The sequence below is a fragment of the Rana temporaria genome, assembly GCF_905171775.1.
Source record: "Rana temporaria chromosome 4 unlocalized genomic scaffold, aRanTem1.1 chr4w, whole genome shotgun sequence".
In the NCBI taxonomy this organism is placed as follows: Eukaryota; Metazoa; Chordata; class Amphibia; order Anura; family Ranidae; genus Rana; species Rana temporaria.
Window position 1 is genome coordinate 808,533 of NW_024404459.1, and position 15,446 is coordinate 823,978.

The 15,446-nt window shown below is 44.3% G+C and overlaps 1 protein-coding gene across 1 annotated transcript; it reads left to right on the forward strand.

Moving 5' to 3' along the window:
* Window positions 1-4,053: 4,053 nt before the first annotated feature.
* On the forward strand, window positions 4,054-13,693 carry LOC120921813 (gastrula zinc finger protein XlCGF17.1-like; the record flags this gene model as incomplete). The annotated part of the gene is made up of 2 exons (XM_040334313.1): window positions 4,054-4,886; window positions 13,642-13,693. Coding segments are annotated over 2 exons (885 nt in total), but the record flags the coding sequence as incomplete, so codon positions are not given.
* Window positions 13,694-15,446: the final 1,753 nt, after the last annotated feature.

A 15,446-nucleotide genomic window follows, 5' to 3' on the forward strand; every position in this document is an offset into this window, starting at 1 on the left:
TGACATGTTGGGAATCAATTTACTCGGCGTAACATTATCTTTCATAATATAAAAAAAACTGTTGTCTTATTTTTTTAATTAGAAAAAAATAAATAAAAATTTCCCAAAAAAGTGCGCTTGTAAGACCGCTGCGCAAATTCGGCGTGACAGAAATTATTGCAACGATCGTCATTTTATTCTCTAGGGTGTTAGAATAAAAAATATATATAATGTTTGAGGGTTCTAATTAGAGGGAAGGAGATGGCAGTGAAAATAGTGAAAAATTACACACTTTAGAATTACTGCAATGCCAGTGCCAATGTAATGTAATGCCAACGGCCACCACCAGATGGCGCCAGCTCACAGAAGCTTCCGAAGAGCTTAGGACTTCACAAGGCCGCAAAGCCGCGGCCTCAATTACCGGCCGTCGCGGACCCTCCGCGATCGCGCGGCGGGGGAGTTGGGGGCGCACGGAGACACAGGATCCTGTGCCTCCGTGCGCCCCCACCTCCACGCCGCACGATAGCAGCAGGCCCGCGGCGCCCGGTAATTGAGGCCGCAACCTCAATTACCGGCGGGCGCCAGGTCACAATTTCTTGTCGCCAATGCGACCTGGCGCCCGGCTATTGTCGACCCCTGCTCTATTATATGACTTCTAGAAGGATCTATAAATCTGACCACATTGTAATCATATCATTGGATGGAGATGTCTGTTCTTTGCTGAATCGGGAACATTGTGACCAATCCCTGGAGAATAAATATAGAGCTGACCATAGAGATGAGGGATTATGGGAGAGTGATATTTATCTTTGTATAACACAGAACTGTACAGTAATAATGAAGAAATCTACAAGAAGGAGATCTCATAATATGACCACAAGATCCTCAAGAATCCAGAATCCCATCACCATCCCCCCACCTCCATCCCCGATCCCAACAAGACACAACACACAGAAGACTCTAGAAGTCACCAAGAAGATGATGGAGCTGCTGACAGGAGAGGTGAGGAGGATTCTGGGAATTCTGGGACATTATCCAGTAACAGACAAGGGATGTGTCTGGATGGTGACTGTATCATTGTGTGTGTCAGGTTCCTATAAGGTGTCAGGATGTCACTGTCTATTTCTCCATGGAGGAGTGGGAGTATTTAGAAGGACACAAGGATCTCTACAAGGACGTCATGATGGACAATCAGCCGCCCCTCACATCACCGGGTAAGAGGAGACTTTATTGTAAAGGAGAGAGCAGTACGGAGGCTCCACCTAGATCCCCCATCATCTGATAAACACATAGAAACAATGGGCCAGATTCAGGTATCTGTGCCTAACTTTAGGCGGGCGTAGCGCATCTCATATACGCTACGCCGCCGTAAGTTAGAGAGGCAAGTACAGTATTCACAAACAACTTGCGTCCTAAATTACGGCGGCGTAGTGTAAATGGGCCGGCGTAAGCGCGTGTAATTCAAAGTAGGCTGTAGTGGGCGTGTTGTATGTTAATGAATTGTGACCTCACGTAAATGACGCGCCTAACGAATGGCGCATGCGCCGTCCGTGGACGTATCCCAGTGCGCAAATACTCAATGCTTTCGACGTGAACGTAACTTATGCCCAGCCCCATTCACAGACGACTTACGCAAACGACGTAAAACGTGTAATATTCAACGCTGATCCGACGTCCATACTTAACATTGTCTGCGCCATCTTTTTGGTGGTTTATCTTTACGCCTGAAACCGCCTTACGTAAACAGCGTATCTTACATGCGACGGGCGTGCGTACGTTCGTGAATAGGCGTATCTTGATCATTTGCATATTCTCGGCGTAAATCGACGTACATGCCCTTAGCGGCCAGCGTAAATATGCAGCTAAGATACAACGGCGTAGGAGACTTACGCCGGTCGTATCTTAGCAACAGAGAAGCGTATCTCAATTTGAGCATACACTTTAAGATACGACGGCGCGGATTCGGACTTACGGACGGCGTATCAGTAGATACGCCGTCGTTAGTTCATTGTGAATCTGCCTAAATGTATTTAGTCTCAGGAGATGGGAGGCAGCGGTGTGGGATCTCTACAACTTGTCTCATGTGAACATTTCATCCACCACTGATTACTGAATACCAATATTATCCTGACCCTTACACTATATACTCTATATTGTACATTACATACTCCTGACCCCTGCACTATATACTCTATGTTGTACATTACATACTCCTGACCCCTGCACTATATACTCTATGTTGTACATTACATACTCCTGACCCCTGCACTATATACTCTATATTGTACATTACATACTCCTGACCCCTGCACTACATACTCTATGTTGTACATTACATCATTCTGATACTATATAGTCCTATCTGTTGTATCTTATACAATATGTTGTACAATACATAGTCCTGCTCTCTCCCCTCTACCCACTGCTATATATACACATAGGGCCGGATTCAGAGACAACTTACGCCGACGCATCTATTCATACACGGCGTAAGTTCAAGGATGCGCCGTCTGTATTCAGGAAACAAGATACGCCTGAATTTTAGCTTGATATGACCGACGTAAGTCTCCTACGCCGTCGTATCTTGGGTGCATATTTACGCTGGCCGTTAGGAGCGCTTCCGTTGATTTACGCATTGAATATGTAAATGAGCTAGATACGCCAATTCACGAACGTACTTGCGCCCTTCACAGTAAGCTACACCATTTACGTAAGGCGTACGTCCGACGTAAGTTTACCCCTCATAAAGCAGGGGTAAGTCATGTTAAGGTATGGACGTCGGAACAGCCGTCAAATTTTACGTCGTTTACGTAAGTGTTACGTGAATGGGGCTGGGCGTAGGTTACGTTCACGTCACAGGCATTGAGCCGGCCTATGTTAGGGAGTATATGCGACGTGATTCTGAGCATGCATGCGCCGTTCGTTCGGTGCTTCGTTTACATGGGGTCACGATTCATTTTAATACAACACGCCCACTACCTGCCTACTTTGAATTACACAGGCTTACGCCGCCCATTTATGTTACGCCGGCGCAAGAAAGGGAGCAAGTGCTTTGTGAATACAGTACGAGCCTCTCTGTTACGTCGGCGTAGTGCATATCAGATGCGCTACGCCGCTCTAAAGATACGCCAATCTCTCTGAATCTGGCCCTCAATATGTATTCTCTTTTGTTACACCCATTTCCTACCAGCTGGACATTTTATATTTGATGATTTGATTGGAGCACAGACTTTTACATGTTGATAATAATGTGATAGCAACATCCTCAAACTGGAATCTTAAACAGAAAGTGATAATGAGGGAGGAGTCAATAACCCAATGATGGTGGTCTTCAGGCAGTCCAGTCATCATCTTGGTTGTTCTCCCCCCCCATCCTCACTCTCTGACCTCTGGTGGGGCTCAGCCCCGCTGTTATTCATGACTAAATCATGGACTAAATAAGATCCATAAATAAAAAAATGAACTGGTAGGAGATCAGAGGAGCCATTTACTAGTTACCTTGAGAGGGAATTGTAAGATCCTCAGAGACAAAGCTGCCTGATGTGGGCGGAGTCCTGGTTTAGGGGAACCAATCGGCTCATGTCTAGTAATAATCTTTGTATCTCTATTTTAGTAGATGGACGGGAGATGAGGAAAACCTCAGAGGATTGTCTCACTTTGTCTCCAGACTGTAAAGTAGAAGATGAGGACATCACACAGTATAGTCCAGGAGAAAACCCGACTACCTCAAATGTCCATCCGGCACCACACAGTGTAGACGGACCATCGTATTCCTCTTATCCTGAGGAACCTCAGACTGTGCGGGACGGTGCCGGACCATCGTATTCCTCTTATCCTGAGGAACCTCAGACTGTGCGGGATGGTGCCGGACCATCGTATTCCTCTTATCCTGAGGAACCTCAGACTGTGCGGGACAATGCTGTCCTAACGGAGAAGAGGTTTTCCTGTACTGAGTGCGGGAAGTGTTTCCGCTTTAAATCTAATCTTAATGTGCATAAAAGAACTCACACGGGGGAGAAGCCGTATTCCTGTCCTGAGTGTGGGAAATGTTTTTCACAGAAGTCCAATCTTTACACACATCAGAGATCTCACACGGGGGAGAAGCCGTATTCCTTTTATCCTGAGGAACCTCAGACTGTGAGGGACGGTGCTGTCCTTCCTGCAGATAAGAGGTTTTTCTGTACTGAGTGCGGGAAGGGTTTCTATTTTAAATCCCAACTTAATGTGCATATAAGGAATCACACGGGGGAGAAGCCGTATTCCTGTCCTGAGTGCGGGAAGTGTTTTCTTTTTAAATCAAGACTTAACGAGCATAAAATATCTCATTCGGGAGAAAAAACCTATTCCTGTTCTGAGTGTGACAAATCTTATTCACGGCCCTCGCATCTTTACACACATCAAAAAGTGCACACGGGTGAGAAGCCGTATTCCTGTCCTGAGTGCAGGAAATGTTTTGTACTAAAATCAAGCCTTTTATTACATCAGAGGTGTCACACGGGGGAAAAGCCGTATTCCTGTTCTGAGTGCGGGAAATGTTTTTCACGTTCCTCGCATTTATCCACACATCGTAGATCTCACACGGGGGAGAAGCCGTATTCCTGTTCTGAGTGTGGTAAATGTTTTTCAATTCAGTCCAATCTTGAAAAACATAGGATGTTGCACACTGAGGAGAAGCCATATTTCTGCTCTGAGTGTGGGAAATGTTTTTCACAGAAGTTCAATCTTGAAAAACATCAGAGATTTCACACAGGGGAGAAGCCATATTTCTGTCCTGAGTGTGGGAAATGTTTTTCAGAAAAGTCCACTCTTTCTATGCATCAGAATTCTCACACGGGGGAGAAGCCGTATTCCTGTCCTGAGTGCGGAAAATGCTTTTCAGTGCAGACCAATCTTTACAGACATCAGAAGTCTCACACGGGAGAGAAGCCGTATTCCTGTCCTGTTTGCAGGAAATGTTTTTCAATGAAACCCAGTCTTTCCAGACATCAGAGATCTCACACGGGGGAGAAGCCATATTCCTGTCCTGAGTGCGGGAAATGTTTTACACAGAAGTCCAGTCTTTACACACATCAGAGATCTCATGCAGAGAAGAAGGCTTATTCCTGTCCTAAGTGTGAGAAATGTTTTTCAGCGAAGTCCGGTCTTTCCAAACATCAGAGATCTCACACGGGGGAGAAGCCGTATTCCTGTCCTGAGTGAGGGAAATGTTCCTCACTGAAGTCCTGTTTTCCTGTACATCAGGGGTCCCACACAACCCCTCGAGGTGTATTAGTGAGTGCGGGAAATGTCTTGTATATGAATGTTGCTGGACATGTGGGGAAGAAGCACACCCTGATATACACCTCAGATATACTCCATGGCTGATCTTCATCATGTAAGAAACAGTTCATAAGGAGATCAGAGATCACCAAAGACATGGATGAAGTGTTGTACCGTGTTGGCCATTGATAGCAGGAGAAAAATAAAAATGGAGTCATTACCTTTCATTGGCTGAGTACATTTTGTGGTGTAAGATTTCACAAACACTAAGATCCCATACAGACTATTAGATTTTCTGCAGATTTTTGTCTTCAGATTTACCAAGACCATGTAGTGCAAGGGCCGGCCTGATTGCATACAAATTGAAACTTTTAAGGTCTGACCTCATATTATATGGTTTTGGTAAATCTGCAGAAAATCGAATTGTGTGTATGGGATCTTAGAGGTCTATCTTAAAAAATGTGACAAGTTTTAGTCATTTTTTTTTTTTTTCATATGATCATTGGCTCCATCTAGTGCCCATAATGGTGTATTGCGCTAAATGTACTGATGGAAATGTTACATTACACTGTAAACACAACAGAGAGTGATCCAATTTAGCTCACATTAACCTTTTAATGCAAGAGCTGTAGTAGTATTTTTTGCACACATGTTAAAGTGTAAATTTTTGTCCTGAAGATTAGTTTAGAACCCCCAAACATATATTTTCTGAAAACAGAGTCTCTGGAGAATAAAGGGGTGGTATTTCATGTCACATGATATTAGCTCAGTGGTTTATCAAGTGTAAATTTCAGTAAGAAATACATTAAGTGTAATTTTAGAGGACAATTAAAATATTTTACCCAGTTTTTGGTAAAATATAAAAGATGAGGTTGTGCTGAGTAAATAGATACCCAACATGTCCAGCCATAAAATTGTGTGTGCTGATGAAATGATGACAGACTTCGGTACTCAAACTTTGCCCATAGGTGACGCTTTAAAAGCCTTTCCAGGTCCTGTGTGTAGAGGTAACCCAGAATAATGGATGTAGAATGATTGCTCTCACTCTGGCATGCATGGTGTTATGTAATATATGTAGTGTAATCATTGTTTTTTTATTATATAGACATCGGCAAAATGTTGTTTATGTTTGTAAATAAGAAGGAACTCAAAGTTTTGGGGCGGGTTTTAAGTGCTTGGGTGTAACTTTAATTTTCTCACATAACTTTATTGCTATCACTTAAGGGACCAATAAACTCCAATATGATAGCATTTTGTTGTGACAGGTCCTCTTTAATGAGACATCAGGAGTCTATCAGAACCCCTCATGTCTCTCCTGCCCTCCACTGAAGATAATGGAGAGCAGATCATGTTCCATTCTTACCCCCTTAATCTCTTCACATATCACAAACTTACATATCAGTGTGGATGTCACACCTTTTCCTCAAACGTAATCTTACTAAGACTGATCTTGTAATATTTCCTCCTCCCTATGACTTTACCATAAAGATCAACAGCACAACCATTGGTCCCGCCACACATGCCAAGGTCCTGGGTGTAATCCTAGACTCTGACCTCTCCTTCAGCCCCCACATCCAATCACTGGCTACATCTTGCCGCCTTAACCTCCACAACATCTCCAGAATTCTCCTCTTCCTGACTAACGACACCTAAAAAAACGTTTTATTCACTCCTTGGTTATTTCCCGCCTCGACTACTGCAACTCCCTCCTCATTGGCTGACCTTTACACAGGCTATTCCCCCTTCAGTCTATTATAAATGCTGTTTGTAGAATAATACACCTCACTAACCGATCCATGACTGCTGCTTCTCTCTGCCAATCCCTTCACTGGCTTCCCCTCCCCCACTGTATAAAATTCAAAATACTAATTGTGATAGACCTAGTCAGGACAGGGGCTTTTGGAGAGGACTGGGAGGAAGCCTCTTACCCACTGACTATGGCCCCTGGCATTAATGGGAACACTACTCGTTGGAAGGTGTATGCCTGGGGGATCTGTGGGGTGATCTTGTTACTTTGGATTCAAGTCCATATCTCCCCAAGACACACAGATTCTGGGACTCTAAGCCCCGGGGGCCAAGGGAAGGGCCTAAATGTCACATTTCCAGAAAGGACGGCTCCACACTATGGGACTCATAGCAAATGTTGATGTTATCAGCAGGACACCTGTCTGGGGTTTCCTGCTATAATGTGTTTATTGCAAGTAGGTCTAGTGTGCCCCCTAAGGGTCTTTCACCCATTGTTATTTGTGCTAATTAAAGGGTCACTAAAGGAATTTTTTTTAAGCTAAATAGCTTCCTTTACCTTACTGCAGTCCTGGTTTCATGTCCTCATTGTTCGTTTTGCTCTGATGTTGCTGTAATCCTTCTCTGTTCTGAACACTTCCTGGTTGTCTGTTTCCTGATGGAAAAAGTCATGGGAGCTTTCTGTCTGTGGTCTCTAATCAAGGAGGTGTGATTACTGTGTATCTAAAACCCCTCAACACCAATCAGTTTCGTCTTACAAACCATCACTGCCCTGTATTGGCTCTGTGTCTCTGTACATCACAGAAGCAGGAAACAGCATGCAAAAACAAAACTGAAACTGCAGGTACATTATATGATTGATTTTTATCTATTTTTAAAAGGAATCAGTTAACTATTATGTCTCTATACCCTGTAAACAGTCATTTCAGCAAAACATTTTTTTTTTCATTTACAACTCCTTTAACTCATCTATTGTCTGTCTGCTAAACAAACCATTGTGGGCTGTGTTTTTACTTGTATTAATGTGTATTGCCCAGTACACCGTATTCAGTATTGTAGAAGTCGGCAAATCTGACCTGGAATGAAACTTCTCGGTCATCCAGGTGGCTAATTACCATAATGTTTATAGTATATGTCTGTTGTTGTAATTATATTCCTGTGTGCAGTTTGTATTGTTAGGGTAATATGATCAGGAGGGGGATGTCCTCCTATGGTGTAAATATTCTGTGTTAGTTTGTTCAAATACATTTGTTCCAGCTTTGCAGCCAAACGAGTCCTGCCTAGTTCTTGGTTACAAAATGCGGCTATAATATCTGATATCTATCTACAGAATGGAGGAGAGCAGTATATGACGGAAGCACTCAAGCGGAGTGGGAAGCAATTCCGTTACACAGTAAGCACAACATACAAAGCCACCCACAACATTGTCCCAGCTTCATCACCAGATATCACCCAAATCATCCTCTCTGCGGCTCCCAATGCCTCCTGCTCTCTAGATCCCGTGTTACCTCCTCCAATACTTACCTCCAGGACCTTAAAGCGCTGTGCAAACTGTTGCGCTATATAAATTGTGTATAATATTAGTAATTCACAGCTTTTCCAGCCACAGCGGTCAGGAATGATAGCAATGACCCCTTAAGTCACCTAATTCATATCACTTCTGGGGTCATTCTAGCTATGGGGATCAGCTAGCGGATGTTCTCTGGTCTCTATTTTCTACCCAGTGGCACCCGCCATGCCAGGCTTATAGGTGGGATAGTGGAGCCCAACAAACAGTAGGCGTATATGGAAACCATCCAGTGCCAGTTTGGAAAGCTCGTCTGTGAGGATGTCTGAGAGCGCACTTAAGCCCTGTACACACGATCGGATATCTGATGGAATCTAATCCGATGGATTTTTTCGTCGGATAGCCAATGAAGCTGACTTTCATCAGTCTTGCCTACACACTATTGGTCAAAAATCCGACCGTGTCCAAACGCGGTGATGTAAAACACTACGACTTGCTGGGAAAAATTAAGTTCAATGCTTCTGAGCATGCATGGATTTTTGACCGATGGACTTCCACACAGACGATCGTTTTTTTCTATCGTTTTTTTTTATCCATAGGAAAATCTTAAAACATGTTCTATTTTTTTTCACTGATGGAAAACAAACCGATGGGGCCCACACACGATCGGTTCGTCCAATGAAAACGGTCCATTGGTCCATTTTCATTGGACAAATCGATCGTGTGTACAGGGCTTTAGTCTTCACCAGAATGTTCCAGAAGGGTGCTGCTGGTCTCTGTGACAAATGATTCCACCATTGTATGTAGGTTTGGGAAGGTTTCCCTGAACATCATAATTTGGTGTTTGACAATTTTCACCATTGGCCATGTCTGTAAAATATCTAATCCGAATGTTTGCCGATACTCTGATACCGGTCTGGTAATATCATAGATTTCCTTAACCATGAATGAGATGAAGAAGGATCCATATCGTGTCCAATCAGGAAGCAGATTTCTGGCCTCACTCACAGCTTTACTGTCAGATCTAGAGGATCCTCCAATGTGCTCCAGGCAGTACAGGGCCAAAGTTATTTATTTTCCTTGGGGGGGAGTCTTGGGTACCCAGGAGAATAAATAGATGGTGCTCTGCAGTAAATTGTGGGTGTGGCAAAATTGCACTAATGCCCCCAGGTGACATCTGAATGGGCTGGACGGGGACACGTTATCAGTTGTTGGGACACAACTTTAAAGTTGGATAGTTGCTAACCCCCGAACAACCAGCCTGAGCTGCTATGTTTCAGAGCAATAGTATTACTGCAGTCAGAGGTTCACTGAGCTGAACACTTATTTTGTTCAAAAATTCAATGAAAAGAATTCATGGACAGCCGCACACCAAAATTAACCTAAAAAGGTAGCCTTTATTGGTGTAAAAAGGATAAAAAGCACTACAAAACACAGCACAGCAAGCAGTGGGTTAAAAATTCTGACGCATTTCGCACAATCAGTGCTTAGCCTGACTAAGCACTGATTGTGCGAAACTAACGGTGCTGTCGGCGGCTCAAACGGTCCTGCTGATACTATCTACATTGCAGCCCATAGAGTGTCTCCTGGTCCTTACGTATTTTAGAATTAAATATCTAAATCCTCTGAGACAACTGTCCCTCTTACGTTAACATGCTTTCTGATGTTTTCAACATCTCTATTTATCAAATTTCCTGACCAGCAAGCTCACTTATTGGCTCTTCTTTGGATATATCTCCAGCTGCCATATCACCAGGACCGATTGACATTTTATCTACCCTAATCAGTACTCTCTATGGGGTTTCATATAAAACCCTATCCATTACCGTGGATGAAATACCAATAGCTCCCGAAGAAGCGGCCATCCGCCAAACATGTAGAGCTTGTTCGAAATCTACCACTATACATGCTAGCCATCATATGTTTTTGATGTCTCTCTTGGACCAGTATTGGTTTCATTTAATCCTTTGTGAATTATTACAATTTTTTGTGATAATTATTTCTTTGTTTTTAACCACTTGATCACTGGGCATGTAAACCCCCTTAATAACCAGACCAATTTTCAGCTTTCGGTGCTCTCACAATTTGAATGACAATTACTCAGTCATACAACACTGTACCCAAATGAAATTTTCGTCCTTTTTTTCACGCAAATAGAGCTTTCTTTTGGTGGTATTCAATCACCGTTGGGTTTTTTATTTTTTGCGCTATAAGAGAAAAAAGACTGAAAATTCTGTAAAAAAAATGAATTTTTCTTTGTTTCTGTTATAAAATTTAGCAAATTTTGTATTTTTTCTTCATTGTTTTGCATAAATGTGAAAGATGAAGTTACGCAGAGTAAATAGATACCCAACATGTCACCCTTCAAAATTGCATACGCTTGTGGAATGGCGCCAAACTTTGCTACTTAAAAATCCCCATAGGCAATGTTGCAGGGTATTGTGGGGTATTGCAGAGTATTTTTGGGGTATTGCAGAGTATTGTAGACTATTGTGGGGTATTGCAGAGTATTGTGGGGTATTGCAGAGTATTGCACAGTATGGGTATTGTGTATTTAGCACAGTATGAGCAGGGATGGATGGCTTGCTGGATCTGTGACTGCATGTGTCACAGATCCAGCCCACAGCAGCTGCTGCTGCTGCATGCGCTCTCTCCCCCCTCTCCTCTCACCCTGTACCATTTGGTACAGAGAGGGGAGGGAGAAATCGGCGTCATCACATGACGCCGGTTTGTTTACAAGTGATCGCTCCGTCATTGGATGGAGCGATCACGTGGTAAACCGCCGCTATCAGCGGCGATTTACCGTGATCCGTGATGCGCCGGACCCGGTGGTCACGGACATTCCCGTGTGCGCGATTCTGGGAGGACGTCCATGGATGTCCTCCCAGTGTTAAGCAACCGCCTTGTAGACGTATATCATCTATAGGGCGGTTGTTAACTGGTTAATGTATTTTTATAAATGTATCCACTGTAATGTTGATCCAATAACCCTTGTGGGATTGCATCAATAAAACATACTTTTTTCAACTATTAGTGCCTATAAAGTCTGTTGGATTATAATTGACAATACCTACTCCATTTTGATCATACAGCATTCATTTTAGAAAGTATAGAGAAACTCTGTTTAGAGGTAAAAAATATTTAGAAGGGACTTTCATACCGATGACATACTTGTCTATTTACTTCTAGATAAGGACTTAGGATTTTCAGGGGTAGCGTGACATTTTTAAACAGCCCACTTTGAATAAATACACAAAGTCAACAAACACAAATCTAGGTGAAGTCACGCATCATTTGTCATTATAGTTTTAGGAGTGTCTTGTTCATCTGTATACTGATTGGCCTACAGACATGGCACCATTATCCGCCTCATATGATGTATTTTATTATATATGCTGTAACAAAATTCAATACAAGCAGAGTTCTAAGCATCAAACTGTCTCACTGGTGTTGTGAATTCTCCATGCGCATGTCAAGGGCAGATAACAGCGGTGACGTTGACTGACAGACCTGACCATCTTTCCAAGCAACCAACAAAGAGTCACTGAGAGGCTGGCTCGATCCTTTCAAAGTCCATCCTTGTTCCTCTCCAACATTAATTCCTTCAATATAGTTAGGACGTGGCACTGTACTATTCTAAGACACCCACAGTTCCATCCTGTGGTTGGTGTACTTTTATCTCTTTTTGAAATCTATGGGGTTTAAGTCAGACGAGTTTGCTGGCCAATCAAGCACATCGATCCCATGATCATGTGACCAGGTATTGGTAGTTTTGGCAGTGTGGGAGGTGCCAAGTCCTGCTGGAAAATGAACTCAGCATCTCCATAAAACTGGTCAGCAGAGGGAAGCATGAAGGGCTCTAGAATTTCCTGGTAGAGGGCTGCGCTGACTTTGGACTTGATAAAACACAGAGGACCAACACCAGCAGATGACATGTCTTCCCAAATCATCACGGAATGTGAAAAATGTTGCATTTCATTTGGAAATCACAGTCCCAGAGTCTGGAGGAGGAGTGGAGAGAGCTAGGGGCAGATTCATATACAATGGTGCAGATTTGCACCGGCGTGGTGCATCATTTTTAGACTACACCGGTCCAGCGCGGAGAGGCAGTTAGGTGATTCAAGAAACTTTTTTTGTCTACGATGCCCCAGCGGGGCGGATTTTAGACGGCGTAAGGCCAACTGGGAGTCACCCTATGCTAATGAAGTGCCGGCCGTGGCGCAGGGGTCACGCCGGGGCGCATCTTAGACCGCACATGCTCAGTGACATCCAGGGGTAAATGCCCCAATCTGCACATGCTCAGAACTGCGCCCCGGCGTGATCCCTGAGCTACGCCGACCCACTACCAAAGCCCAGTCCATGAATCAGCCCAGACTTCCGCCCTGCAGGTGCAAATGTACTGAAGCTTTTTTTTTTCTAAGCTAGGTCGTTTGCATTGTGGTGGGGCAGTTATGGCTGATGAGGAATCCTCAGGTTGGCGGATGACCAATTTCAGCCCAGAGGAGAGGGCTGTAATTATTGAGGGCCTCTCCCAACATGGGGACCGCCTCTATGTGTTGTCCAGCAAGTGTTGTTGCTCAGTTCGTTTGTAATGCTGCTGCTTTAGCTGCTCTCCAGCTGACCTCTGCAAGTTTGGTGTAAAGTTACCCCTGCTTTTATGAGGTGTAACTTTGCACCGGAAATTTCAGCTCCGCTCACCGGGAGTAGCCTGCGCCGGACAAGCTTAAGTTGATGAATCGGCCCAAAAACCTAATTTGCATATTTAAAACAAAAAAACCATGGCCACGCCAGATCGGACCAGCGTAAATCTGCACCAACGCCGCGCCGGCGTGGAAAGGTTACACCGAGGCGATGAAGTCTATTTGGAGGCGTAATCTGGTTCTCTGGGTAAGGCGCAGCGATCCGCCGGCGCAAATCTGCACTTACGCCGCGCATCTACCAAAAAAACGGTGTAAGTGCTTCATGAATCTGGCCCACAGAATCCAAGTTGCATGAAGTCCAGTGTGAAGTTTCCACAGTCTGTGGACATTTCATTGCCGGCTTCTTTTTTTGAAACAGAACACAGACCTCCAAAGGCCCCCCAAATACATAGAAGAACCTCGGGGGGTCAGTGTGCTGTTTTGGTAAGTTTTAAAACATCTTTTCTTTTGTAGTTGTCAGCACAGCTGCGGCACTTCTGTACATCACAGAGATGTCCCTTTATAGGCAGGATAGTACACCACCCCAGGATTAGGACCCCCCAAGATTAGTGCACCACCCCAGGATTAGGACACCCCAGGATTAGCACACCACCCCAGGATTAGGACCCCCCAAGATTAGTACACCACCCCAGGATTAGGACCCCCCAAGATTAGTGCACCACCCCAGGATTAGCACACCACCCCAGGATTAGAACCCCCCAAGATTAGCACACCACCCCAGGATTAGGACCCCCCAGGATTCGTAAACCACCCCAAGATTAGGACCCCCCAGGATTAGTACACCACCCCAGGATTAGGACCCCCCAGACATGTTATTTAACCAGCTCAGCTCTTTGGAGGTACATAGTACACCCAGAGAGTGAAGGGTTAATTAGAAGCTGATGGCGGAAGTAGCAGTGCTTGTTTTCTTCAGCCGGCTCCCAGCTGCACAGTAATGCCGCGTACAGACGATCGGACATTCCGACAACAAAACCGTTGACCTTTTTCCGACAGATGTTGGCTCAAATTTTGAACGCCGAGAACGCGGTGACATACGATGGCACTATTAAAGGGAAGTTCAATACCAGTCGTGTTAGTAGAAGTTTGGTGAGAGACGATTCGCGCTTTTCAGCCTTGTGCTTTTCAGTCCGTTACAGCATGACGAATCTGCTTTCTCCATTACGAACGCTAGGTTTACCAGACCGAATGCTTCCATCTCATACTTTATTCAGAGCATGCGTGAAATTTTATGCGTCGGAATTGTCCACACATGATCGGATTTTCCGAGAAAAATTTGAGAACAAGCTCTAAAATTTTTGTTGTCGGAAATTCCAACAGAAAATGTCCAATGGAGCCTACACACGGTCGGAATTTCCGACAACAAGCTCCCATCAAACATTTGTTGTTGGAATGTCCGATCGTCTGTACGCGGCATAAGAGTGATCCGGGGGACTGTATAGCCGGCTGATCCCATTTACACTGCAGGCAGCCTGGTCCCCCCACCACCATGATCCTCCAATGTGGTTCCTGGGCCCTCCCTCTCATCCTGGTACCCCAAGACCACATCCAGTGGCTTCAGGAGACCAAGAGGGAGGGCACTGGTGACCGTCCATCCCCCGATCTCCTCTGCACTGAATGAAGCCAGCAGTCCTCAGCTCTGAGTGTTTTCCATTTCTAAACCATCATTCCCCGGATGAAACCGCCAAAGAAGAATCTAACTGAGCCCCAGCTGTGCAATGGAGGGTAGAGGAGACATTGGAGGTCTAAGACACCCCCCATGTCTCATAAAGAGGACCTGTCACCTGACCAATGATATCACATGGGAGTTTGTTAACTCCTTGTGATAGCAATACAGCTAAATAAAAAAAAAAAGTAAAATAAAAAAGATGATAAAATGTATATTAAAAAATGAAAAGTAACCCCCATTTCCCTGCACACACGTGTAAACGCACCCATACTATGTATATGTGTATATATATATATATATGTGTATATAAAGTGCGATTGCACCACACATGTGAGGGATCACCACGAATGTCGGAGTGAGAGGAATAATTCTACCACCAGAGATCACACTTCTCTCTAAACTGATGAGCAGGAAAGCGCCTCCCATGGAGATGTTTAGGAACTGTAGTATTTTGCCATGTCACCGGCACACACAATTTTATTTGTGAAATCTCTGATGTGTGGAAAGATTGGACTTCTTTGAAAAACATTTCCCGCACTCAGAACAGGAATACGGCTTCTCCCCCGTGTGAGATCGCTGATGTGTGTAAAGA